Below are 26,983 nucleotides of genomic sequence, written 5' to 3' on the forward strand. Positions count from 1 at the left end.
TTTAAGTTTGCTATCACAGAGGGTTTCTCTTATTTCATTGGCAGGGATTCTCAGTCCATTAAGTGGGTGAGATTTGGGAGCTGCTAAGAGACAAACAAATCTTTTCCTTATCTGGCTATTCCCAACTTCTCTGGTTTTCCTGTATATTCCATTAGGCAATCACTATCCTAATGAAAACCAATCATCATGGCTATAGAAACCTCAAATAATTATTCTGAAACCAGAAACGACACTGATAATCTCTTGATAATAAGTGAAAACCATTAAAAAAGATTTAAAAGTGTGTGTTTAGAACCTTTAAATGGGATGCACATTAATCTATTTTAAAGTGTAGCCTGAAACAAAGTTTAAAAATACAACAACAAAACAATGAGCGTTCAAAGACTGTGGTGGAAATTCCACTTGGTTTCATGAAAACATGGTGGTGACCAAGTTCATGGGCAATGTCTTACAATTATTTAACCACATAGGAACAAGCTGACTTCTGGAACAGTGACCAGAGGCCCTGAAGACTGGGAAAGTACTTTCTGGAGGACACAATGGAATCCTCCCCTAGGAATGGTCATTTGATTTTCCATAATTCATACCGGATTTAATCAGAGAGTCCTCAGGTTGGATGACTCAAACTTTGAGGTAATTACTCTAAAGGCCACAGAGATTCCATTTAGGATATTAGAAAAGCTACAGCTGTTGCAGAAACATTCATATTAAGGAGCCACAAATACACATAAAAGGGAACAGATGTTTACTGCCAGGATTAGATTTCTCCTGTGCAAAAGTTCAGAGCATAATGTTTATTCTTGTTGACAGTCTGAACCCATATTTTTGAAAAAAACATATCTTATAAGATGGGCCCCATTTTATGTTTTCAAGCGTGCAATATCCCTTCTCAAAGTAGGAAATAAATGTGAATCTTTTCTAACTTTGAAAACTAGGACAGGAATATAATTTGTGGATAAAAAAAAAAAACTTTGAGATTTACAATCTCTCAAATAAAAGACAAAATTATAGCCTGGATAATCAGACCAATTTTATACACCACACTGTAAAAGTCTCATTACTTGGCAGCAAAACACATATTATTTCAACAAATTACGCTCGGGGATTAACGAAATGGACAAAAATATATACTGGTGTTAATAGAGTAACATATAGGTCCTCCCCTGGGTTTTCATAGAATGTCACTATAATTTTTCACTTTTTGTTATGCCAGTGGGACTAATTTTCCATTTTTTGTGTGTGAAAACTACATAGGATCAAGATAAAATGCAGATGTTCATTTAGGGAAGAGACATTTCAATCAGGAAAAGTTTGGTTTTTCTTTTGTTCAGAATTAGAATCACTGACATATTATGCACATCTAATTCTTGGTTATGATAGTAGGTGAGGTTTTTGGACAGGTGAGAACTTTTTAAGAATAGGTGCTTTGGGGATGTTTTCAGGTCCCCAGAATACTGTTAAATACACCAAAAATCTATTTCATTAAAAGGGCCCTGGTGGTATGACACAATTGCCTGCAGGGAGTGTGATGTTTCCCTAGGAGTGTCTAGTTTAGCACCTGCACCTCACAGGTACTGTCCCAACGGTATAAACAGAGGGAAAATTGAATAATTCTTATTTTATACCTTATACCTGCCTGTCTTATGGAAGATAATTTAGGACCACAGATGGGTCAAATCACTGGTACTATCTGTTCTATGATGTTTTTATAATTCAGGAAAATCAAAAGAAGGAGGTGAGATTTCTACTGTCTTTTTTATACTTTGCTAGTTTTATTTTTCCCTTAAACTTTCAATTACCTAAAATAGAGTTGATGAGGCTGCGGCTGGAGAGGGGTCCAGCACTGAGTTCCTGCAGGCCTGCCCCTCTCCAGCCTGCTTGCCCCAACTCAGGCCAGGTGTACCCCTGGGCAGCCCTCCATTCTCAAATGGCTCTGGAACATCCAAGGCTGTGCTACTCAAAGTGCAGTTTGAGGACTGGCAGCTTCCGCATCACCTGGGAGCTTGTTAGAAAGGTGGGATTTCTGGTTCCAGAATTAATGAATCATAATTTGCATTTTAACAAGATCCCCATGTGATTCACACGCACATTAATGTTTGAGACACTCTGTTCTAGGGGCACAGTCTCCACATAAAGTGGAAAGAATTTGTTATGTATGGTTACCCAAAATACTTTGGTGGGATTTAATATATACTATATAGAGATAAGATTTATGATTTTCCTATTCAGCAACCAGAGGGGAAAGTAGTATCTGATGGATTGCAGGTTGGGGAAATAACATGCAGAATAAAAGGGAGTGCACTCAATGTCTTTATTTCCTAAATGGTTAGTTGGTAAATTTAATCATTAAAATAGAAAATCCAAACCCCAAGATTTCTGATTTATAATTTTATATTTTATAGGTTTTTCTTTTTAGAGACATTCAACAAAATAATAAAAGCAATAACTAATATTTTATCTATGCTTACTATGTGTCAGGCACCTGTTTTGAGCATATTCCATTTAGTCTTTATTAACTCTATGAGGTGGAAATATTATCCTTATTTTTTATATGAAGAAACTGGAGCACAGAGAGAGTAAACAACTTGCCCAAAGTTGCACCATGGATAAAGACAGTCAGGATTCAAACCCAAGTAGGTCTAGCCAACCATGCTACAATTCCGCTTCTTAATGGGAAGTCAGCACTGAATGACTAGATGATCATCACAGGCAAAATAACTAGATTCGATGGACTAAAATATGTGGTTGGAAGCTTAAAGAAAGGAAGGCTCAGAGAGGTCACATTCTTGCTCAAAGTCACCCAGATGGGGGAAGAGCTGGGGTGAGTCTTCTGATTCTTTGTCTCATAATCTTTTAATTGAAAACATATGATTTTTAGTATGCAATAAAGATTTATTACTCAATCTCAATGCTGTTTCAAATTCTGACATTTTGATTCTACACCTCAAACACTAAGAGCTGCTTTTCTAATTAAATCTTTTTTCTTGCAATAAATTTACCAAACAAGAGACAGCTGTGCATGGAGGCATTCTGTTTCCCACACTAGCTGCTGCTGCTGATTTTTAAAAAATGTTAGTGTTTATGGTGGGATCTACCTCCAAATGGTCAAAAAACTTAGAAAGAAGACAAAAACAAACAAAATGAGCAAGGTAATGAAGAACTGATTTGTTTCTTAGCTGCCCATCTGGAAGGTTAGAAGGCCACCAAATAATTTAGAACTTGACAAAAGGATAATTTCATTTTGAGTTTATGATATTGAGAGCTAACCCTTATAGAGCGCCTACTATGCACCAAGCATGAGGCATACTGTGTTTCATTTACTAACTACAATAACACTGGGAAAGAGATGCTAGTAATAGCCCCATTTTACAGGTGAGAAAACCTTGGTTGAGAGAGCTAGAGATGTTGCCCAAAGTAATAGATCGTAAATGGGGAGCTGTTTTCATTATTCCTAAGCTACATTCTACAGGTGAGGCAATTTCAGCCCAGGGAAGTAAAGCATTTGCTACCATCACAGAGCTAGTTAAGGGGCAGTGCTGTGCCTGGAATCTTCTTTAAGATGAGTCAACTAGTCTGATGGCAATTGGGAGTTCCTGTAATTACCATGGGCCATATCTTAGCACAAATATTGCATTGAGAGAGGTTCACTGATTTCCCCAGCAAACACCACTTGAGAAAGCAAAACCTCTCCTCAAAAAAGAATGGAGCTGACCAGGTGCAGTGGCTCACACCTGTAATTCTAACACATTGGGAGGCTGAGGCAGGAAGATTGCTTGAGGCCAGGAGTTGAGAACTAACTGAGCAAGAGTGAGACCCTGTCTCTATAAAAAAATAAAAAAATTAGCTGGGCACAGTGGTGTGCTCCTGTGTCCTAACTACTTGAGAGGCTGAGGCAGGAGGATCGCTTGAGCCCAGGAATTTGAGATTGCAGTGAGCTATGATGATTCCACTGTGCTCTAGCCCAGGGAACAGAGCAAGACCCTGTCTCAAAGAAAAAAAACCCTCCAAAACCCAACCCAAAACCAAACAAACAAACAGAAAACAATGAAAAAAAAGAACGGAGTCAAAGGACCTATTTCTTTAGAAATATATTGAGGACATTGTGTCCAAATGAACAGGCATCTCTGATTTCATCCATGGAGCAAGAGTGTCGGAGAACACTGATGCTTGGGAACTCGAAAGGCATGATGTTTTGGGGCAAAAAAAAGTCACAGCTTAAGATACAAGCATTTCTAGCTTTATGAAAGTTTGGCATGAGATATTTTCTGACCAAATGGTAACCAAAAGAAGAAAAAATATTGTGCTGTTAGCCATTATCCTGTTTGTTTTGGTACATGTCTATAGCTTCTGCAGAACCAAATTACCAAGATGGCGCCAAGGTGCTCTCCAACCTAAACATGGCATGTTTCTCTTGTGTAGTTTCACTGTTGTGTTTATTTAGGAAAATGTAGCAGGTTAAGTGGAAGGTGTTGCAAAATCATCCATACTTGCTACACCAACTGGAATAGGCAGTTTACTTCCTAGGAAGCCCTATCTACAACTGCCTCAATTCTAGGGATGCGTTTGGCTGAAAAGATGAGAATAGAGAAGGAGGAAGGAAACTGCCCAAGTGAAGAAGCTGCTCTGGCAGTTACCATGCCTGCCTGTGGGGCTGCACCTGGGCTGGAGGGATTCACCTTAGGTGTTCTTTTTTTGTATTTGTTTTTGTTTTTGCCTCCCTGGTGACAGTTGGAAATGTCTGGAAATATTTTTGGTGGTCACAACTTGGGGTGTGTGTGCTACTAGCATCTAGTGAGTACAGACCAGGGATGTTGCTAAACATCTTACAATACACAGGATAGCACCTGCCCGCCCCCAGCCAAATAATTATCTGTCCTAAAATGTCAATAATTCTGAGGTTGAAAACCTGGAAGGTGAGTGAATTTCTTATGTTTATAATAAAAAGTATTTCTTCTCTGACCCTAGGCTTAGCCCCACCAATCAATCAGTGTGACTGATTCCAGAGGAGAAAGTCTTAGTTGCATTGAATTAATGCACACTAAGGTATGAATGACTGATAGGATCAGTGCCAGCAGTAACACCTGTATTTCAAGTGACTCACAAATTTAATCTAAGGTCAACTCCAATCAATGGTATTTTTAGCAAGGGTGCCATAGTAACATGGACACTTATTTTTGGTAGATGGGAAAAATGGTGGGATTTATAAAGCATTACTCACTTTTAAAAGTCATTAATACACATAAGCCCATCTGTGACGTGGTGCCAGGGAAATACAACCATGCATGATTTTTTCTTACAAGAAATGATTTGCACTTGGTATTGCTCACAATTGTTTTCCAGCAAGGGAAGAAACAGTATAGGACATTTCCTGTGCCCCAAACAATCCTTATTTTCATTTCCCTTCATTGTTAATATTGACTTGTAGGTTTTGACATGATAGGGCCCATTTGTTAGGTATATTAGTGTCCTGTCACCAGAAACCCCAGGCTGTCTTCCCGCGGGACTGTTCTGCATGTTCAGATGTGATGCTACGTGGGCTTTTATCTTAGGCAAGTGAAGCAGACACAGCTTGAGCAAAATAACAAGCAGTAGGGGTGAGCTGCAGAGTCATTTATTCTCATTTTAAGCTTTTTGCTTTTCTTTATGATAGTATATTATAGTGCCAAACTGAACTGATCCTACCTTGGTTAATCCACACTTGATGACTTCATGAATCACTTCATCTTGCTTTCTTTGTTTATCTCACCATTGTCTGGGGACATGTGTAGCATTAATAAATGGATGTGTGACAACATTCCATGCCCATTTTCAGAGGCAAAGTAGCTCAATTGGTCCTAGTTCAGTGGGCTCTGATTAGTAAAATTCAGAGAATAGTGGGAGCTAAAAAGGGACATTAGGGCCACACCAGTTCAACAACTTCATTTATAGAAAAGGAAATTGAAATCCAAGAACATGGCATGGTTTGATCCAGGCCAGTGGTCCCCAACCTTTTTGGCACCAGGGACTGGTTTCCCTGAAGACAGTTTTTCCATGAACTGGGGTGGAGGGAAGGGACGTTTTTGGGATGATTCAAGCGCATTACCATTATTGTGCAGTCAAACCTCTCTGCTAATGATAATCTGTATTTGCAGCCGCTCCCCAGCACTAGCATCACCACCTCAGCTCCACCCCAGATCATCAGGCATTAGATTCTCATAAGGAGATGAAACCTAGATCCCTTGCATACGCAGTTTACAGTAGGGTCCATTCTCCTATGAGAATCTGAAGGCACTGCTGATCTAACAGGAGGTCGAGCTTACGTGGTGATGTGAGTGATGGGGAGCAGCTGTAAACACAGATGAAGCTTTGCTCGCCCACTGTTGCTCGCCCTGCTGTGCAACCCGGTTCCTAACAGGCTGCGGACCAGTACTGGTCCACGGCCTGAGGCTTGTGGTCTGCAGACTCAAGCCTCTTGAACAGTTACACAACAAAACCAAGCCTTGACCCCCTGCAAATGTGCTGACTATCAATGCAATCGATGTTCCATCAGCAGCCTCCCATGTAATGCAGGGAGAGCCGAGACACAGTGTGGGGTGAGACTAGGTGAAGGCAGAGAGCTCTCATCCAGCAAAGGGACCTCCCAGTTTCCAGGGCTAGCAGTCCCTGTCTTTCGTATCTAATTTGTCATCAGGACTAAGGCAGCAGATCCTATTTGAGATCAAATAATATTGGGCTGAAATATTCAGATGATTCTTTCTGCTAAGGTAACTGGTAGATGTTCTAAACCAGGGTGCCCCTGGCGGGTGGCAAACGATGGCATTCTATAAGATAGGGTGAGCAACTGTGGCAGTGTGGTATGACGTGAATAATAGCAGCCAGAATAGTAGGGAAAAACTATAAGGGTGACAAATAGACCAGACCCTTAGATGGCAAGAGTTTCCAGAGAGAGAGAGGAGGGAGAGAGAGAGAGAAACCTGATTAGGAAGTGTGTTTGGTGAAGTTATCACTGGAGTGGGCCAAGCTGTTACAAGTCTATGAGCCCCATACTCCATCCAGCCAATGTAGGTTTTGTCCTCTCAGCCACTGCAGATGGAGATCCAAGGCCTTTCTTCAACTGATTTGTGGCACATGGAAAATTCTTGTGAAAGGCTGGGGCTTGACAGGGTCAGGAAGCAAAGCACATTCTCAATCTTGGAAATCCGAATCGTACCCAGGTCTCCATCAATTGAGCATGTTGTGCCCTGTCTACTTTGAAAGCAGAAGGAACTTACCATGGATACAACTGCCCCTGCTTGAAAACAGAGATTCGGCTAATCCCAGCCCTGGACAATATTTCCTGAGTTCTCCTAAGAGAAGGGGCTGGATAAGAATCACAGAAGGATCCTTAGAAATCCTTGTCTGGAGAGGAGGGAACAGTATAATCAGAGGTCCTGTGGAGGCAGGCCAGCAGCATGCGATCCCGGAAGCTTTAGTCAGGCACTTTCAGGAGCGTCTTCTGCACAAACATCCTAAAGCAATGTTTATAATCAATGGGTAATTCTCAAAGGATCAGGCCTGGAAAGTGGGACTGGAAGAGCCATTTCTGAGTCAGACTTGTGACTCTTTACTTCCTAGACTGAGGAATGGGTTGATCAGTAAAGCTGGAGGGCATTTGATTAACGAGGTGTTATCAAACTTATCCTCTAACTGTGAAGCAAGAGAACAAGACAGCAGCCCTTGTTCTCATAAGCTTTTCTGGCAAGGGTGGTGGCTTTGGCCTGCAGATATCGTGGTGGTGGTGAAGGAGCAAGATGATTGGATCTATTATTTTACTGTGTGAGGCTCACTGCATTCCAGCCATGGCACTAAGCACATTCCTTTGTTTCTTTTGACCCTCACACTAATATTGACATACATACTGATCATCTCCACTTTACAAATGAAGAAACTGAATATTAAGAAAGGGAAAGCAACTTGCCCAAGGTCACAGCTGAAGAGGTAGAGCCACACTAAGCCACGCCAGGCATTTGACTGCTGGCCTGTGCCCCTTAACCATGTTACACCAAAGTGTCAGCCACACAGCTATGGGCCAGGGCATAGACACGGGCGGGTGGAGCTGGAGTCAAGATGGTTCACACTTTCCTGGGTTGAAGACATATCGTACTCATTATTTGTTCCTTTTCTCCCCCATCCTATTCTACATTTAAGATAAAAAAGATAAAAGGGGAATCAAGAGAAATAAAACAGAGCTTCATGGAAAGAATGCAGCAAGAAAATAAAAAAAAAAATAGGCAGACTATCAAACAAAACAAATAGGAAGGTCCTCTGTTCCACTTGGAAGTCATAGGATGCAATAAAACAAGAGCTGGGAGACAAGAAGGAAGTAAGGAGGGCTGGAGGTGAGGGTTTCCCCAGGCGGGTCTCTGAAGCCAGAAGACTGAGGCCAAGATGGCTGGGTGGAGCCGTCTTGTTATTAATATCTTCTTTCTCTTGGGGGGCTTTGTAGGCTCTTCCTGACCTGTCAGCAAGCAGGAGGGGCTGCTGCAGCCTCACCGCTCTCTTGGCCCTCAGGAAGCCACTCACCATCTCTGAAGTCTCTCCTCCTCCGATTTGTAAAGGAGGTGTAGTCATGGAAAGGCCACCAGCCTTGAAAGGGCTCTCTCTGCTTTGATGTTTCTTTGTTTACTCTTGTTGGGACTGAACAAGTATTTGTTTGCAGCTCAAATCATTATGTTTTAAGCCCTTGCAAATTAAACATGCTTCATAGACATAAATAAACGTTCTCACCCTGTCAATTTAGTTTCCAACAGGAACAATTGAAACATTTTGAAACATTTTCCACTTGACCTGTTCATCTCACAGATACATCATTATTCACTCGTTTATTCTGTCTGGATTTCTAGGGATAAATCTGTCTTCATAGCCTAGCTGCAGACGGCCAAAACGCAAGAGCCCTAACATTTATTGAGTGCCTGCTCGTGATAATGACTGTACACACATCCTTTATTGATCTAGGCTCTTTGCCTTTTTTTTTCAATCTCTGTTACTTCCCCAGAGTGTACCACAGGACTTAACACATAGGAGGCACTCAATAAATGTTTACTGAATGATGTAATTACATTCTCACCACAACTCTAGGATGCTTTTTGCCCCCATTTTACAATTAATAAATGGAGACTCTGAAAGCTTAAGAAACTTGCTCCAAATCACAAGGTTAAAAAGTGGCAAACTGGGGATTTGAACCCAAGGACACTTGACTCTAAAGACTCCAAAGTCAGTGTTCTTTTCACTACACCATGCCAGCTCTAGAAGCTAGAAAAGGTGGGCAAAATAGACTAACCTAGCCCGGTCTAGAGATGCTGATATTGACTGGAGGATGGTCAGAGGACTGGAATGGACAGTTTTAAAATGAACAGATGACTTCCATATAAAGACCAAGTCCTTCCTGAACTCACCTTCATAATGTCATTATGCAGTTGTACAGTCCTTTATGACATGGGCTCACCATCAAAATCTGTGCACTTCCTATTTCCTGGGCACACAGATAGATGGCATTTCCCAGCCTCCCTTGCAGTGAGACATGGTCACGGGACTGGTTTCTAGCCAATAGAATAAGTAAAAGGAGTGGGCCCCACTTCCAGGCCTGGCCTGTAAAACACCTTCCATGCATCTTGTTTCATTTTCTGTCTCTCCCCTCCTGTCGAATGAAGAAAACTCTGAGGTCCCAGAGGGAGATGTGCATGTAAGAAGGAGAGAGCCTGGGTCCCTAAATAACATTGATAAGTGTCAACTGCCATACAAGAACATGTGTCACTGGACTTATTATGAGTTAGAAATGAAGTCCTGTTGTATGAAGTCACTGAGTTTTTGGGGTTCACCTATTACAGAAGAGAGCATTATTTTACTAATAGACACTTTTTGGTTCCAGATAGCTTGGGTGTCTTTTATATCATTCAACATTTTATAAATTTAACCAGAGGTGTGAAGGATCATCTATGCAAACAAACAAAACTTCTGTCTGGTGCATTGCTGCAGGGCTATAGTGCATTACTTTAAGTTTATGAGCTTAGTTTCTCCACCTGTAATTTTAGGGTGTTGGATGGTCTCTAAGATTCCTTCCAATTCTAAACTTCTATAAATTTTCCCAGATATTAAAAAATATGTACCAATGTGTTCAGAAACTAAGATGTCTTGTGAGTTCCTCAAAGGTAAGAACTATTTCTCAGTTGTGTTTATATGCCTAATATCTTAGATGCTCAAAAGAGTTAAATTGTATTAGAATTTTCTGTTGAAAAACCCAAAGAATTTACTCATGTTCTGATTTATTTCAATAATTTCTTGATCTAATTTGGAGCATGGTATCAAATGATTGAAATTCTCATGAATATTTTCATTATGCATTTCTGAGTATAATAGTTTTTTATATTCATTTATATAGACTTAATCTTTGAAGAATGATTTTATAATAATACTGAAAGATTTTTTTGATTAAAGGTAATGGCAGTGGTAATTGGTATTCTGATGGCTTCATTTATAGTTCTATTTTACTAAATAATATAGAAGAATAATTCCTACTTAGTGTTGAGAAAGTTGGAGTATAAGAATACTTGGAATTTTTTTAATCAAATGGCTCTTAACATGAAGTCCATAAAAGCAGTATTGGGGGAAAACTATGACCAATTTCAGAAGTTTGAAAAGGCCCAAAGGAAATCATACAATAATATGAAAAATTTTATCCCTCTGGTTTTTTAAAAACATTTAGAAATGTTTCTATATATTATATCTGTGTAGTGTGGGAACATTGGTCATTTTATCCTGCTCACCAAAAATATCAGATTAGTAATTAAATATGTCTTCAATTACTAAAAACAGGTCAATGAATTCTATTGCTTCATAAATTCAGTTTGGCAAGTAAGATGTCTGAAAGCACAGAATTCAGGGGAGGTGTGTGTCAGGGGAAAATAACAAGAGGGCCTTGGCAGAAAAAGGTTGGGAACTACAATTTGACACTGTGCAAGTAAAACGAAACCTAATTATGGAAAACCAGTGCTTTTTCAAATTTTCTTATTGGCAGCAGCAGGAAGCTGTGTATCCCCTTCTACTTTCTGCTACCACTTTTCACATGATGTGATAATATCATGCTAAGTCGTACATCCTGGGGAGTGCTAAGCATCAATGAAAACACGGTGTAGTATGGTCTCTTTGCTTTGACTAGCATAGGAACTGACGTGTATTAAAAAATGAAGTAATAGATTTGAGTGTTTCTCTTGGAATTGGTTTCTAGTTTTATTCCACTGTGATCTGAGAAGATACAGGATGTCAATGCTGAATGATCCCTGGGTCAATAATGAAATTAAGATGGTAATCAAAAGATTCTTTGTACCAAATGACAAAGGCTATACAAGCTATCAAAATCTATGGGATACAGGTCTGTGGAAATGGTACCTGTGAGGCCGGCACAGAGGCAGTGGAAATGGGTTTGGGAGACAGGTGGCAGAGGGAGATCTTCAGTCAGATTCAGGAATAAGAATGTGAAACAGGGGATATGGCAGCCTAACTATTCACAAGCCTTTGTGGGGAACATTTGCGAGGGACAAGGCTCTGCGTTTCATAGAAAACTGAAGATTCAGCAAAATTACAAGAAATTGCTATGGAGGAAAAAGAAGGCCCAAACATCACAGGAATCCCAATTCAAAGATTGATACCTAGATCATCTGAAACATGTCTATTTAGTTGAAGAGGAAAGACTCAGGAAGCAACTAAGAATAGTTGACCAGCCTTTGTTAAAAGAGCAAGTTGATCAGCCTTTGTATGAAGAACAGTGTAGTATTGACCAGACTCCATCTGAAGATCAGCGTAGCTTTGACCAGCCTCAGCCAGAAAAACAATGTAGCAAGACAGTAAGATCCTTTAATATTCCAAAGAAAAATAGGAAGAAAACATCAAATCAAAAAACACAAGAAGAATATGAACAGATACAAGCTAAACATGGTGCTAAGAAACAAGAATTTGAGGGAAGAAAACAAGAGAGAAAGAAGCTCAAAGGCACTACAAAAAGAACAAAATGGAAGTTTTCAAAATATTGAGCAAAAAGCCTAAAAGGGACCGACCAAACTTGAGTTTGCAGATGGAATATCTTCTTCAAAAATACAAGAAAAAAATTAAATTGAATATTTTTTCCTTACAGGTTAAAATATCTGTTGTTTGTTGAGTTGTTTTGTATGTGTAATGAGTAACTCCTAACAATGAACTTAATTTGTCAACATAAACTGGATTGCTAAACTGTACTAAATATATATATATATATATATATATATGTGTATTTTTTGTTCTTGTAAAGGAAACTTTTCTATATATGCTCTGCATAATATTACATGTTTCTTATTTATTTGCCTCAGAAGGAAGGTTGGCCTGAAGAACTGAAAGAACCTTCTATTTGGGAGACAGGCTCAAGCATGTAATACTTTTGTACCATATGAAATTTGTATGAAATAAAATGTTTTAAAAAAAATCTATGAGATATAGTAAAAGCAGTCCTAAGGGGAAAATTCGCCCTAAATGCTTATATGAAAAAGACAGAAACATCACAAATTTACAACCTAATTTCACATCTCAAGGAACTAGAAACAAAAGAGAAAATCAAACCCAAAGCTGGCAGAAGAAAAGAAATAACAAATCTCAGAGCAGAACTAAATGAAATGGAAGCCAAAAAAAACAAATACAAGGATGAATGAACCAAAAAGTTGGTTCTTTGAAAAGATAAACAAAATTGATAGACTTCTATCTAGATTATCCAGAAATAGAAGAGAAAGGACCCAGATAAGCTCAATCTGAAATGAAACAGAGATATTATAGCTGATGCCACAGAAATACAAAATACCATCTGTGAATACTATGAAAATATCTACACACATAAACTAGAAAATTTAGAGGAAATAGATAAGTCCCTGAAGTGGGTTTCATCCCAGGGATGCAAGGATGGTTCAACATATGCAAATCAATTAATCTGATTAATATGATTCACATAAACAGAAGCAAAAACAAAGACCATATAATCATCTCAACAGATGCAGAAAAAGCATTTGATAAAATTCAGCAGCACCCTTTCATGATAAAAACACTAAAAAAACTAAGCGTAGAAGGAACATACTTCAAAATTATAAAAGACTTATATGACAAACCCACAGCCAACATCCTACTGAATGGGGAAAAGTTGAAAGCATTCCCACTAAGAACTGGAACAAGATAAGCATGCCCACTATCACCACTTCTATTCAACATGGTACCGGAAGTCCTAGCCATAGCAATCAGTCAAAAGAAATAAATAGAGGGTGTCCAAACTGGGAAAGAGGAGGTCAAACTATATCTTTTTGCTGACAATATGATCTTTTATCTAGAAAATCCTAAAGACTCCTAGAATTGATAAATAAATTCAGCAAAGTTACAAAATCAATGTACACAAATCAGTAGCATTCCTATATACTACTAACAGTGAAGCTGAGAGTCAAATCTAAGACTCAATATCATTCACAATAGCTATAAAGAAAATAAAATACTTAGGAATATACTTAACCAGGAGGTGAAAGATCTTTACAAGAAGAACTATGAAACACTGATGAAAGAAATTGCATATGACACAGACAAATTGAAAAACATATCATGCTCACGGAATGGTAGAATCAACATTGGGTATCACTTCTGGGTATCTACTCAGAGGAGAAGTCATTTAATCAAAAAGACACCTGCACTTGAATGTTTATTGCAGCACAATTCACAATCACCAAGATATGGAATCAGTGTAAGTAGCCATCAATTCATGAATGGATTAAGAAAATGTAGCATATATATACCATGGAGTACTACTCAGCCATAAAAAAGAAAGAAATAATGTCTTTTGTAGCAACTTGGATGGAATTGGAGACGATTATCTTAAGTGAAGTGTCTCAGGAATCGAAAAACAAACACCACATGTACTCTCTGATAATCTGGAGCTAAATGATGGGCACAAAGAAATCTAAAGATCATTGGAAATCAAGAAGGGGGAAAGAGGGGATAAGGGGAGGGGTAAAAACCTACCTATCGGGTACAATGAACACTATATTGGTGATGGGCACAGTAAAAGCCCTGACTTACGCCTTATAAAAGGTATCCATGTAACAAAAATATTTATACCCCCTTAATATTTTGACATAAAAAAAATGAAGTAAAAAATAATACCAGCAAATGTTTTAAGATGCTTATTTTATCTAGGATTGCAGAAAGGAAAAGACTGAAAAATTATCTACTTCCTTTTACATGAATTGTTTGTTTCAAATCTTATGTTTAGATTACTACTTCATTAAACATATCTTTCCATAAAATAATAAAGAATAACAAAGGCATTTCTTGTCTATCTTATTTTTCAGAAAAAAAAGTCCTTAACCTGTACAGAAAATTCTTTAAGGAAATCCTAACTAGGGTGCTCAATTTGAACTGACACTGAAGAGAAAACATGAATTATGGGAATGGGCTAAGCAAAACTATAAAAATTTAAGCTTACCTGCTTCTAAAGAAAATACACTTATTTACATCTGTTTTTTCCATTGAATTACAGTAATTCTATTGGCTGTTTTCGTACAACTAAATTAACATTTAGTGAATACCCTAGTGTATACCAGGTGCTCCCTCATCATGGCTAGTCTGTGTTGTGCCCCAGTGCTCCAGACTGTGTTAAACGATTTGTATAAATCGTACATTCTCACCACTATTCTTTGAGAAAAGCTCAGCATTTTCAGCATTGGGAGTTATAAAAGAGCCCCAAGTGATTCAAACATGTAGTCCTGGCTGAGAACCAGAACTCTGTGGGGACTGCTCACCAGAGAGCTACCTTCTCTTGAGGCCCCCAAATGGAAATCAATTTATTTAAAAAAAAATTAAAAATGAATAAATACGGCCGGGCGCTGTGGCTCACGCCTGTAATCCTAGCTCTTGGGAGGCCGAGGCGGGCGGATTGCTCAAGGTCAGGAGTTCAAAACCAGCCTGAGCAAGAGCGAGACCCCGTCTCTACTATAAATAGAAAGAAATTAATTGGCCAACTGATATATATATAAAAAATTAGCCGGGCATGGTGGCGCATGCCTGTAGTCCCAGCTACCCGGGAGGCTGAGGCAGAAGGATCACTCGAGCCCAGGAGTTTGAGGTTGCTGTGAGCTAGGCTGATGCCATGGCACTCACTCTAGCCTGGGCAACAAAGCGAGACTCTGTCTCAAAAAGAGTACAAATATTATTTTTTTTAAAATTGAATCATTTAAAAAAAAAATGAATAAATAAAAAAAAAAATCCATCCTCCTACAACCCAAAGCACCACATCTCTAAAAAGTCCCCATTAGAGAAGAATAGCATTCTAAGCTGGATGCCTATAAAATCACCGTGGGGCAGAGAAACAAGTTTCCTCATGACTGCTCCATTTCTTCAATGAAAAATACTGGCCTTGGAGTGCAGTCCCAAAGGGCTTTTTGATCACTTGCACTGGAGAGGTTGCTGCTCTGATGGGCCATTTAGACCAGGGAAGGTGTCCAGTGGCTAAATGCGGGGTCTCAGGACCTGTGGGTCTGTCATTCATGGGCAAAAGTAATCACATCACCCATATAGTCAGTGGAAATAAAGCCTCATTAATTACTTTTCAATTTTCCAGCTTGGCCAGGTTAGGCCTAAATTAGAGGGCAATATTTTAGATGTCTTTTTGTAAGTACTTAGATGTCTCAACTAATACTTTCCAAAATATGTCCAATGGGAGGAAAAACCCCTCTATATAAGTGATTCTCCAACTTCTGTGTGTATCAGAAATCACCCAGAGAGCTAATTAGGCACAAGAAGGGCATTTGTCATGATTAGGTAAGATGGTAGGCTAGAGCTTTTCTTATTTTAACTAAATTTCCCAGTGATTCTGACACTTACCACCAGGTTTGAGATCAACAGCTCTTTTCTCAACACTGGACGTACATTGGAATCACTTGAGGAGCTGGGGGTGCCACCCTAGCCCTACGTGATTGGAGTCTCTAGGGAGGGGCACAGACATTGGTATTTTTGGTTGGGTCCCCAGGTGACTGCAGTGGCAGGCAGGGCTGAGAACCACTGTGCCCAGATCCTGGCACTCAAACTGTGTTGTACTCTACAGTTACCTGGAGAGTTTTAAAAGAATACTGAGTCTTGGGTCCCCACCTAGGGATTCTGATTTAACTGCTCTGGGAGGGCAAGGGCATCAGGATTTTACAAAGCTCCCAGGGTGATTCTAATGGGCAGGACAAGTTTGAGTAGGACAAGGTTAGGTCCCCTACAAAAGAGGAGAATCAACTTCCTGCTCATCTGGCTGCAAATTTGGAAACTGAAGTTGTTCTGGGAGCAATTGCCTGAGAGTCCCTAGGAGTTTTGAGGGAAGGTTTTTGCTAATCTGACTGAATTTGGCGAGAATTTATTAATTTGTTCTTGGTTTACTTTTAGTGAAGTAAAAAAAAAAAAGTAAAGTAAAAGATAAGGGGAAATCGCTTAATACACCTTCTTTAGAGATTCAGTATGCACATTAGCATGATAAAGACTAAGAACTTCAGTTAAGGACAAAAACAAAAAAACAGAAAAACAACATAATCATATTTGAAGTCATTTAACCCACAGTTTCCTAAGCTTTGGGAACTGATGGTCCAAATACTCCACAGTCTGCTGTAGTGACCTTGGGCAAGTCACTTCCTCATGCTGGCTTTAGCTTGCCAATGTGTAAAGTCTGAGCCTTAGATAAAACGCCTCAGTTCCATTCCAGCGCCAAGACAAGAATGTGTCTGCACTCTGCAGGCTCAGGGAGCTGGCATTTCCACACTACTTTCCTTTTTACAACACAGCCAAATTCCAGAGTAGAAATGTCATCCTAGCCTAGACTTGAAAGAAAAGCAAAGATGGATAAAGCAAGAGCCTGGGACTTTTCAGTTGGCAATGGCGGCAGGTGGTGGTGCCATATAAAAATAACTCTTGGCTCATTGTAAGCAAAATAACACCATATATTCATTATGAACTAAATTTTTGTTCGGAAAATTATTTTCAATTTATTTTTAAAAGACCCAGCACCTACATGTGTGCAACTGCTGTGGACTTCGGTGACGACTGGGAGAATAGAGAGGAAGATGTAACCCGTTCTGTTAGGTCACGGTTGTCACTTGTGACTGAGGCCAAGGAAAGGTGTGCCGGGCAATCCTTGGTTACAGCTGGCTTGAAGGAGGTTGAGATGAGTTTGTCAGAATGGTGATGATGGTCATGATGACGTGGGGAGCAGTGACTGCAGGGGAGGTGGTGTGATGACGACGATGGTGGTTATAGCAGTGACGGTGGAGGTGGGGTGGGCGTAGGGACCATGGGGCAAGGTGTCAGGGTAGGAGAAGAAGCAAACATTGTAAAAGCTGCCTCTAGGAAGAATATAGGAATTGCTGAGGAACAAATAAATATTTTTCTTCACTTTTCTGCTTCCATATTTCACTCTCTATAAAGCCTTGTCCTTTTGACACTTCCAACTTCCTGATCACCTGGCTGCAGCTCAAATTTGGAAACTGAAGTTGTTCTAGAAATAATTGTCTAAGGGTCCCCCAGGAGACTTGAGGGAAAGTTTTTGTTAATTTGACTAGATTTGGTGGGATTTTCATTAATTTGGTGTTTTTCAGAAAGCGCCTACTGTTCTGTATGTGGGAAGTTTCTCTTCCAGAGGAAGTTCAGGAAGTTACAGAGGAAGGACAGGAGAAGGACAGAGACAGAGTCCAGGAGGGCCAGTCCTTCTTTAGGTGGACTATAGGGCAAAGTCCAGTCGTGTTATATGAAGGGTCACCGTCCCTTATGTTTTCTGAGGAAAAAGGAAGGATTTACTTTTGTTTTAAAGAAAAGGGTGATATGCTAGCTCCAGAGAAACTCTCTTTTTTGTGGTTTCTTGATTTTCCCCTTGTCATGGTGGGAACTGGAGAAAATCTGGAGCTGAGGTGCCTGTGTCCTCTCGTCCCCAGGCTAGAGGGATGCCATGGAGTGACTTTCACTCTCTCCTATCAATTCGTGTGTGACAGGGACAACATGTAAAATTATTAAACATTTATGGTTTTGCCCACCTTTGTTTTCCAAGGTGAGTGCGTTCCCAAAGATGCTCTGTTTATTTTGCTGAGTGGGGTTTTAGAAGAAGATGTAAGCAGGGGAGGTGGAGAGAAGAGGCACAGGATCTTGAAAGGAGACAACAGGTGGGGCCACCAGGTGGCAGTAGGGGAGAAGAGGGAGGGGAAGAAGGATCTAGATCCTGACTGGGGCAGGGAGGGGAGACCGTGTGTTCAGGGCACACCCGAGGTGAGGTTTTTGGCCTCTAGGGAGAGAGGGAGAAGAGGACATGAGGTTTCAGCAGTTACTGTGAAAAGTGGATTTGTGGGCGAGATGTCTGAGGATGAATTTAGAGACTTTTTGTGTGATGTGTGTGCCATAGCTTCCCTTCTGCCCTCAAGGCATTTTGGGGGAGACTGCTGTTTCCTTTCTAGCCTACTTGCAGTGAGATTTTTATTTCTTTTAGAAGTGACAACATGCACAGGAGTGGGGGCGGAGGTAGCAAAAAGGCTCCCGTTGCATTGTGTGGTTAAATACGCAGAAAATAAAATCAACGTTCTCTTTTGTAATTGGGGTTCAAGGAACAGCGGAGCTAGCTCTTTGTGCAAGTCAGTATTTTTCTTTCTGCTAAACTATTCACGGCAACCTTTGTAACGTGTATAGACGGCTCTATGGAATCCAAGGCCGCATTTTATTTTTGGTCACCTCTGGGGAAAAAGGAATTCAGAAGAAAGTGAAGCAAGCTTCCAGCTTCCCCTTCAGAATAATTATGCCAGGAGTGAATACGCCAATCTAAAGCCTCTGCTCTGGAGCAAGGTGGGAAGGGAAGCACAGGGCTGTGTTAGCACCCTGGCTGCTGGTCTCCCTTGGCTTCTGTTCCCTCTTCTGCAGTCCTGATGTTGGGAGAAGGGACAGAAGGGTGCCCACCACTGTGAGGGTTTGTCCTCGCTTCCCCAAAGGCCAGGCCAAGCGTACTTTGGGTGGATGGTTGGTGCAAAAGGGTAAGTATGAGACAGTGTTGTTGAGAAAATCTTCAATCTTAACCAAGTCATTCCTGGATTTGATTAAAGAGAAATACACTGTAATCCTAGCACTCTGGGAGGCCAAGGCGGGATGACTGTTTGAGCTCAGAAGTTTGAGAGCAGCCTGAGCAAGAGTGAGACCCTGTTTCTACCAAAAATAGAAAAAATTAGCCGGGCATGGTGGCACATGCCAGTAGTCCCAGCTACTTGGGAGGCTGAGGCAGAAGGATCGCTTGACCTCAGGAGTTTGAGGTTGCTATGAGCTAGGCTGATACCATGGTACTTTAGCCAGGGCAATAGAGTAAGACTCTGCCTCCAAAAAAAAAAAAAAGAGAGAGAGAGAGAACTTCAAGTTGAAATAAATAAAAGTGCTAATAAAAGTGCTAACCCATCCTAAAGAGTCCATCAATCTCTTTCCCTCAGCACTCAGCAGAAGGCATTTCTAAGCTGGACAACAAAGAAATAAATCATAAAATGACACCTTAATAGAACTTACTATATATAAGCTAAAAGTTTTTGTATGTCTGAAAATGCCACAGCATCAAGTTTAAAATTTATTTGTAAATGGTTCAAAATAAAAGTTAGATACAAATAGGAAGAGAGAGAGAAAAGATTAAAGCAAGTGTGATAAAATGTTAACATTTGAAGACTTTGGGAATTCTTTATATAAATATTGCAAATTTTCTGTAGGTATAAAATTATTTCAAAATAAGAAGTTTTTAAAAAGGTCAAATATTACCATATACAAAAAGAAAACACATATTCTAAATTGGGGAAAATACTTGTAATATTTATGATAGACAATGAATTAATTACTTAATATCTAAATCACAAGAAAAAGACAAACGCCACAATAGCAAAGTATAACAAATAGGTAAGCTACAAAATGTGAAGTTTAAGTGGCCAATCAGTGTATGTGTGTAGTCAAATTCATTATCAATAAGAAAAATGTAAAATTTTGAAAAGGTGTGATAAAATTTTGTCTAATAAATTGCCTCCTCAAAAACAAGTAGACTAACTGCCCCAAAACTGTACATTTAGAGGGTATATGGTTAAATGGAGGCCGCATTGCTGGTGGGTGTCTCAGTGAGTCCAATAATCTGGTTACAATTTGGCAACAGAAGAAGTTTTTAAAGACTTTCGGTCCCTTTGATCCAGCATTTCCTTTTATTTAGCAGAATTTATCCTGAGGAAATAATTAGAGAGGTGCAAAATTATGTACAAGGCAGTTTATTATATATTCAACATATTGATGCATATTTAATAAATGCATATTCATCATATGTTATTTATAATAATGTTGTGTTACTAGACTTACAATCGGGGCTTTGTCACCATATGATGGATGACTAAGTAGCCAAGAACAAAATCCTTTTGAGGAAGAGTGTTTGTTGACAATGGGAAATGTTGACAACACGTACAATGTTAACATTAGTCGTCTTTGAGTGGTGTCGTTATTTTGCTATTAATAACCTTCTGACACCATGAAAAGCTATTCTACATAGGTTACAGGATATATGCAACGCTGTGATTTTATTTCTGAAGAAATGAAATGGCCATGAAGAAGCAGTTGAAAAGCCTAAGGAACACCTCAAGGTCTGCCTTTGAAAAATGACATGGGCTTTACAATAAAATACTGAGTTTTCCATACGTAGGCGTTTTGTTTGACTTTGAAAAACTTTCTTAGCAGGATAGTGTCAAAACACTGAAGACATTGCTCCAGTTTGCTTTTACTTTATACCCAACCATTAATATGTATGTGTCACTTTATGAAAATGCAATTTATAAATATTTAAAATTGAAGTATAGATAATCTAATTTTAAAAGTGAAAGGGAAACTAGGGATGAACTAGTCTCACTTTCTCATTTAATAGGTAAGGAATCCAAGATCTGCAGAGATTAAGTGACTTGATTAGTTAATATCCTTAACATATAAACAGGTTCTACAAATAATAAGAAAAAGACAAAGATCATAATGGGCAAATGAGCAATAAATATGAAAAAGCAAATTGCAGGTGAAGTAATGCAAGTGGCCAATAAACATGTAAAAAATACTAAACCTCAGGAGTAACAGGGAAATGTAAATTTTTAAAAAAACTGATGTCATTCTTAATTTTGTTTAACAAATGAGCCCTTCCCAAAACAAGCAAACAAGAAACAGTGCAAAGATCACATGGCTGAAAACATTGGGGTAACAACTGAAAGCTCTTGTGTATACTTGCAAGCATCCCTTCCCTGGTACCAAGGATACACCTAATAATGCCTTGCTAAAGAAAAAGACAAACACTAAATGCAGTAGTGAAATGAACAGGCGAGTCACAAAGAAGAAATCCAAGTTAGATAAATGAATGAGGAATATATTATTCACATTAAAGGATTCATAATAGTGTGTCTTAAAATTACTGGGGGCCCAGTTTCAACGAAAACATCAAATACTTTGCTAACTTTTTGCCATATCCTAACTTTCTAAAACTAGGTTCAGTGCAAACATAACAGATTTTTGTTTCTGTCTCTTCTGGGACAGTTAATTTGAGATCTTAGTTTCCTGTTCAGCCAAGGGTGAAAGCCTCTAACTTTGGTATTTAAAACTTAGGTATTCATATCTTAGAACAAATTTCCCTATGCCGTGAATTATGGTTTTATTCAAAATAGAGCTCATTATGATGTCATAAATGTCAACACAATTTCCTTCAGATTACCTAGGAAATGGTACTTAATTGCAGATTAATAAAATATGGTATTATGGCACTTTTTTTACTTTCCTCTTTAAGAATCAGATATCTCAATGAGTGATATCATACAGTCCTAATTTCAAATTAGGTGGGGTAAAGAAATGAGAAAATTTTGGCAAGATCTGACTCCATTGTAACTGATATTAACTCCAGAAAATAAATAATTTTTCATTTGTGTTAGTGAAAAATACATAAATTTAATAAGCATTGTAGCTGAAAGAGCCTACAAAAACATACTTCCTTTATCTGAAATGCTGGCCTGCTTCGTTTTAGGAAAATAGATTCAATGTTCTCAACTCCTGCTCATTTAAAAAATAATTTTCTTTTCACAAAGGTTAATTGATTTCCTGTATTGCATAACAGTGATATTACCTACTATGTTTTCCAAAGAGAAAATGTGTTTATTTGTTCTTTAAATTATGCTCCTAGAGCAAACTCTTAGTTCTGATGGCTTACAACTTTATTATGCTCTTCATTTTGATGTTTTTTTAAAAAATTTATGGATAAATACTAGTTGTACATATTTATGAGAAACATGAAATTTTGATACAAGCATACAATGAGTAATGATAGAAATCAAGGTAACTAGGACATCCATTACTTCAAGCATTTATCATTTCTTTGTGTTAGGAACATCCCAATTCCACTCTTGTCTAGTTATTTTGACAATAATTATTGTTAACTATAAGTGCCCTATTGTGCTACTGAGCCCAAGCCCATAGCCAAAGAGAGGGGGGAGAGAGAGAGAGAGAGAGAGAGAGAGAGAGAGAGAGAGAGAGAGAGAGAGAGAGAAAGAGAGAGAAAGGGACATTGTTTTATTTTACACACAAACAAGGGTGCCTAAAGTAATGATTTTCTCATCTAAGCCCATTAACATATACTGAACATAAGTGTATGAAGAAGGTTTCTTTTGAAAGTAGAACTACGATTAGTTTCTCTACTATGAAGCAAATGCTGGAAGTGAAAACTCCCTCCTTAACTTGGAGGCCTTTGGGGTTCTAGTTCAGCCTGCGAGGCAAGCATCTGAGCTTCTGCTAGATGGGTGGGTAGAGTAGCTTGTGAGCCTAGATTCCTAGCTCAGCCTTCAAGCTGACTCAGCCTTGGGTGTTCTGCCAACAATAGGATGGGATACAGCTAGAAGACAACTTCTTGGACCACCTGGACTCAGAATGAGGGTCCACAAACTACAGGCTGTTGGCCAACGCTGACCTGCTGCCTGTCTTGTAAGTAGAGTTTTACCAAAACACAGCCAAGCCCATGTGTTTACACATAGCCTGTGGCTTTTCATGCTACAACAGCAGAATTGAGTAGTTGCGACAGACATAATGTGGGCTGCAAAGCCAGAAATATCTATTCATTGGCTCTTCAAAATAATAAAAAAAAAATGCTGGCACTTGATCCAGAGGGGCCTTGGATGCTCTATCTAGAACTAATCCCCATGGCAAGCAAAGACCATTTTATTACTCATTTTTACACTGAGCTGTGCCATTTTCATATGTCTCAAGGTATGTTCTTTGAGTCTAGAGCTTTTGGGGAGCTTTTTCAGGTGGGCACATTATCATGGTGTATAGAGCCACTCTTGCGTAGCACCTGATCTCACACTGCCCTTTATTGAAGAGGGAGACCTGGGTTTTGCAGTGTGGACACCTGTTGCCTGATGTCCGCGTGCTCACACCTGCACGTGCCTGCAAAGACGTACAGGCCATCAGTCCTTCCACTGAGATCCCACTGCTTCCAGCAAAATCTTGGAGCCTGTAGCTAAGGTTGAATGAGCCTGTCTATGACACAGAAGGTGTGAGATGAAAGAGGAGGAAAATTCGGCCTAGTTGGCAGCAGAACGGAAATAGCAGTGGGTGCATTTTGGTGCCTGTTAATGTGAAATACGCTGAAGAGAAGATGAGATGTGATTCTGAAGCCCTCACATCTTACAGGTGTGAATCATTCCAGTTTGCCCAGACACTCTGTCTGTTTGCTACACCAGGAACTTGAGCGTGGTAGGAAGAGAGGCTGGGCAATGATGCCGGGAGAGATAATGTTTATGGTCATTGAGAGGCTTCCAAACTTTCAGAAGGCTGAGGGGGCAATTTCAGTTGCTTCAGTCTCTCAGGTATACTGGAGAATGGGTTCTTGGAGGAAACGTCCTGAACATTTAATTCATCATAGTGTGGGGAGGAGACAGGAACAGATTATCAAAGGTCAGGCTGCATCCACGACACACAGAGATCGATGGGGACCTGCCCTGCTGCCATGGTAACCCAAAGGATAGTCTTGGTCTTGGCGCTAGGCTGGAAGATGTATAGCCAAGGTCACAAACCAACAGCTTATGAACTGATTCCGGTCAGCAGACATATTTTGACTGGCCCATGAGTCTTTGATATTTTTTTGTAAGTTAATTGCTAACATTTAAAAATTGGGATATTTCATTTAAAATCTGGATTTCCCTCGAAAATTCAAAATTTCTGAACACACGGAATTACATTCTTTCTTGTCAGTGATTGCCTACGTTGGGGAATAGCATCCTTTCGGAAAGAACCCAAGTTCTCCAGTTTTATTTGTTTTTCTTTATACCCAACCTTTGCAGTCATCTGCCTAGTTTTGTAATCTGCCCCGGCCCCTGGGCCCTTTGAGTGTGCAACCCCCACGCCATGTGTTGCACAAAGAATTTGTGCTATTGCAACCTTATATTCCTCCAGGAGTTATTTTGTCTCTCCTTAGACTCTCGCTAAGAGTTTTATAGCTCACTTGTACCTTATGGGATTTAATTATATTCCATTCTGACTCTATTGCCCAATGAAATAAACAACCCACTTTGAGGAACATACATAGATTCTGTGGTCACTAAGTATGCAGAACCATTTATTATCTTAATCTAAATGACTATAAAGAGTACACATATTTAATTTTACACAATGATGATCTTAGGATGGTTAAAGGCTAGTTTTTCACTGTGAATAATCATTTCCTCTCCATCTTTCTGGTGATGATGTCTCTCATAATTCTGCAGAAGATAGAAGCACATTTGCAGGGACGTAGCCACAGGGCTTAATAACATTCATGTGTGGGAATAACTGCTGCTAAGACTGTCACATTGGTCTTTAGGAAGCTTAAATTTCACTTCAGGTGGAACACAAATAAAGACACACAAAGAAAATTAAAAATACATAGATACCTGTCATACTGTTGGGAGTCATAGGTTAGTAATCATTCTGGATCCTTTTCTTCACTGACATCTCCTACAAAGAAAAAATACAACAGATTATAACCTGCATTTTCCATAATGTGTTGTTCCAAACAATATCATATACATTAATTAGCTTGAGGCAAGATTTGTTACTTTCTTCTCAGAACTAGGAAAACTGAAGCATAGGCAGGCTATGTGATAAGTGTGAGTTTATAAGACTTCTCAATTTTCATCTCAGGATTCCTTCTATAAATATGTTTTAAAAATAATATTTCTTTTCAAGGTCACATTTTTCCATCTCATGTTTTTAAGAAAGCTCCCAGCCCACTGGCTTGCTGTTTTCCCCAAGAGTGGCTAAGATGTATTAGCATCTTTATTCTAGATCTTTGTTTCTTAAAGTATGGTCTGTAGACCAGCAATCTCAGCATTGCCTGAGAGCTTCTTAGAAATAGAAAATTTGGGTCCCACTTTGATCAGAATCTGCATTTGGACAAGATCCTTGGGTGATCTGTGTGCAATTTAAAGTCTTAGACACACTGCTCTCAAGAACTGAATCCATATTCACACCTGCCCATTTATGACTTTTCCATAGTCAGAGCTGAACTCCTCTTCCTCACCACTACCTCAATGAAATCCAAGAGCAACAGAAAGACTTGGCCCTCAGACTGCGCAGGGAGGCCCGGTGGGCGTCCGTGACCAGAGGCACATTGACCGAGGAAGAACGCTCAAGGACGACACAGATGGACACAGGTGGCTGATAAACCCGGGTCAGAGTCCTCTAGCATATTGCTGGGGATAGATTGGGAGTAGGTTTCTTTTCCTGGAGGGGGTTCTGTGTCCAGTGGTAGTGGCAGCACGTTGGCTTAAGAATAGCACCGAAGCCCAAGGCGTGGGTTCAAGGGCCAATGCTGTCACTTACTGGCTGCAGGACCATGACAAGCAATTTAAAGCACTGGAATCTCCATTTCTTTGGTGTAACATGAGGAAACTAATACTTGCTCTACTTATTCCACAAGGCTGAGGTTTAAACATGATATGAGTGAAAGTGCCGGGCAATCTGTAATGTACTAGGCACATGAAGCCATGGGACAGGGGAGGGACCATCTCAATGTTAAATAACTGGTTGGAGAAGAGGAAGTATGTGGGTTATGTCTACAACACAGGTTTACACATGCTATTCGTGCTGGGTCCACACTCACACTGCAGGTATGAATTCACACCTCAACCATAGTTCTTGTCTCATCCTGTGGAAATTTCATGTTTACATGGTGACTTTCCCAGTAGACTGTCACCTCTTTATGGCAGGGACTTCCCCATTTTTATATCTTCCACACTGAGCAGAGTACCAGATACAGAGTAGGTACTCAACAACATATGCTGAACAACTGAATAAAATAAAACGAATGAAGCTGATACGGCACGGTGCAAGCTACCTGAATTGGCATCTGATAGAGGAGAGGAACATCAACTACTAGGAAAATGCATTCTCACTACTGATGAGCTTTTCAAGGGCTGATAAGCCCTCTGTCCCATCTTCCTCCATCTGCCCAGCTGCATTTTGACTGAGAGGGACCAGGTTTCAATGTGCCCTAAGGTGAAAGCACAGGTCACACCCACAGTAGTGCCTTTCCTGACTCTGCTGCTCTTCTTAGGAACTATGCTGCCATTCACTGCCCCTCCCAAGCCATAGAAGCTGCCACATATTCACAGGATATTGCTCCTGAATGTTCTGGAAAGGATGGGGAACATGGATCAAGCTGGGCCAACCACAGTGCTCTACCTCTGGCCAGACTGGGTTTATTAGGTGGGCTAATAAGATGCTTATTCAGGACACTTGGAGAGAGAAAAATAAAGGGAGGGAGAGATATTATTTAGTTACTCTCTAGGGGCAGAATTGATCACAAGTTAAAACTCTAAGGCTGTTTGAGGCCATGTCTTTCAGCACCTGGACAAAGCCCATCTGAAGGTGAGAAGATCAGCCTGGCAGAGAACCCGAG

The 26,983-nt window shown here is 39.8% G+C and overlaps 1 protein-coding gene and 1 pseudogene across 17 annotated transcripts in view; one reads left to right on the top strand and one right to left on the bottom strand.

The window, feature by feature from the left end:
• Positions 1–26,983, bottom strand: part of THRB (thyroid hormone receptor beta) — a 359,669-nt gene that overhangs the window by 74,226 nt on the left and 258,460 nt on the right. For all 17 annotated transcript variants that reach the window (XM_076005744.1, XM_076005768.1, XM_076005751.1 and 14 more), the window contains one exon: positions 24,975–25,038. In XM_076005744.1, the coding sequence (XP_075861859.1) occupies positions 24,975–24,996 (22 nt within the window). In that variant the 5' untranslated portion in view covers positions 24,997–25,038. The remainder of the gene's footprint in view (positions 1–24,974; positions 25,039–26,983) is intronic.
• On the top strand, positions 11,397–12,169 carry LOC105860523 (thyroid transcription factor 1-associated protein 26 pseudogene; annotated as a pseudogene).

The sequence above is a fragment of the Microcebus murinus genome, chromosome 1, assembly GCF_040939455.1.
Source record: "Microcebus murinus isolate Inina chromosome 1, M.murinus_Inina_mat1.0, whole genome shotgun sequence".
Taxonomy (NCBI): domain Eukaryota; kingdom Metazoa; phylum Chordata; class Mammalia; order Primates; family Cheirogaleidae; genus Microcebus; species Microcebus murinus.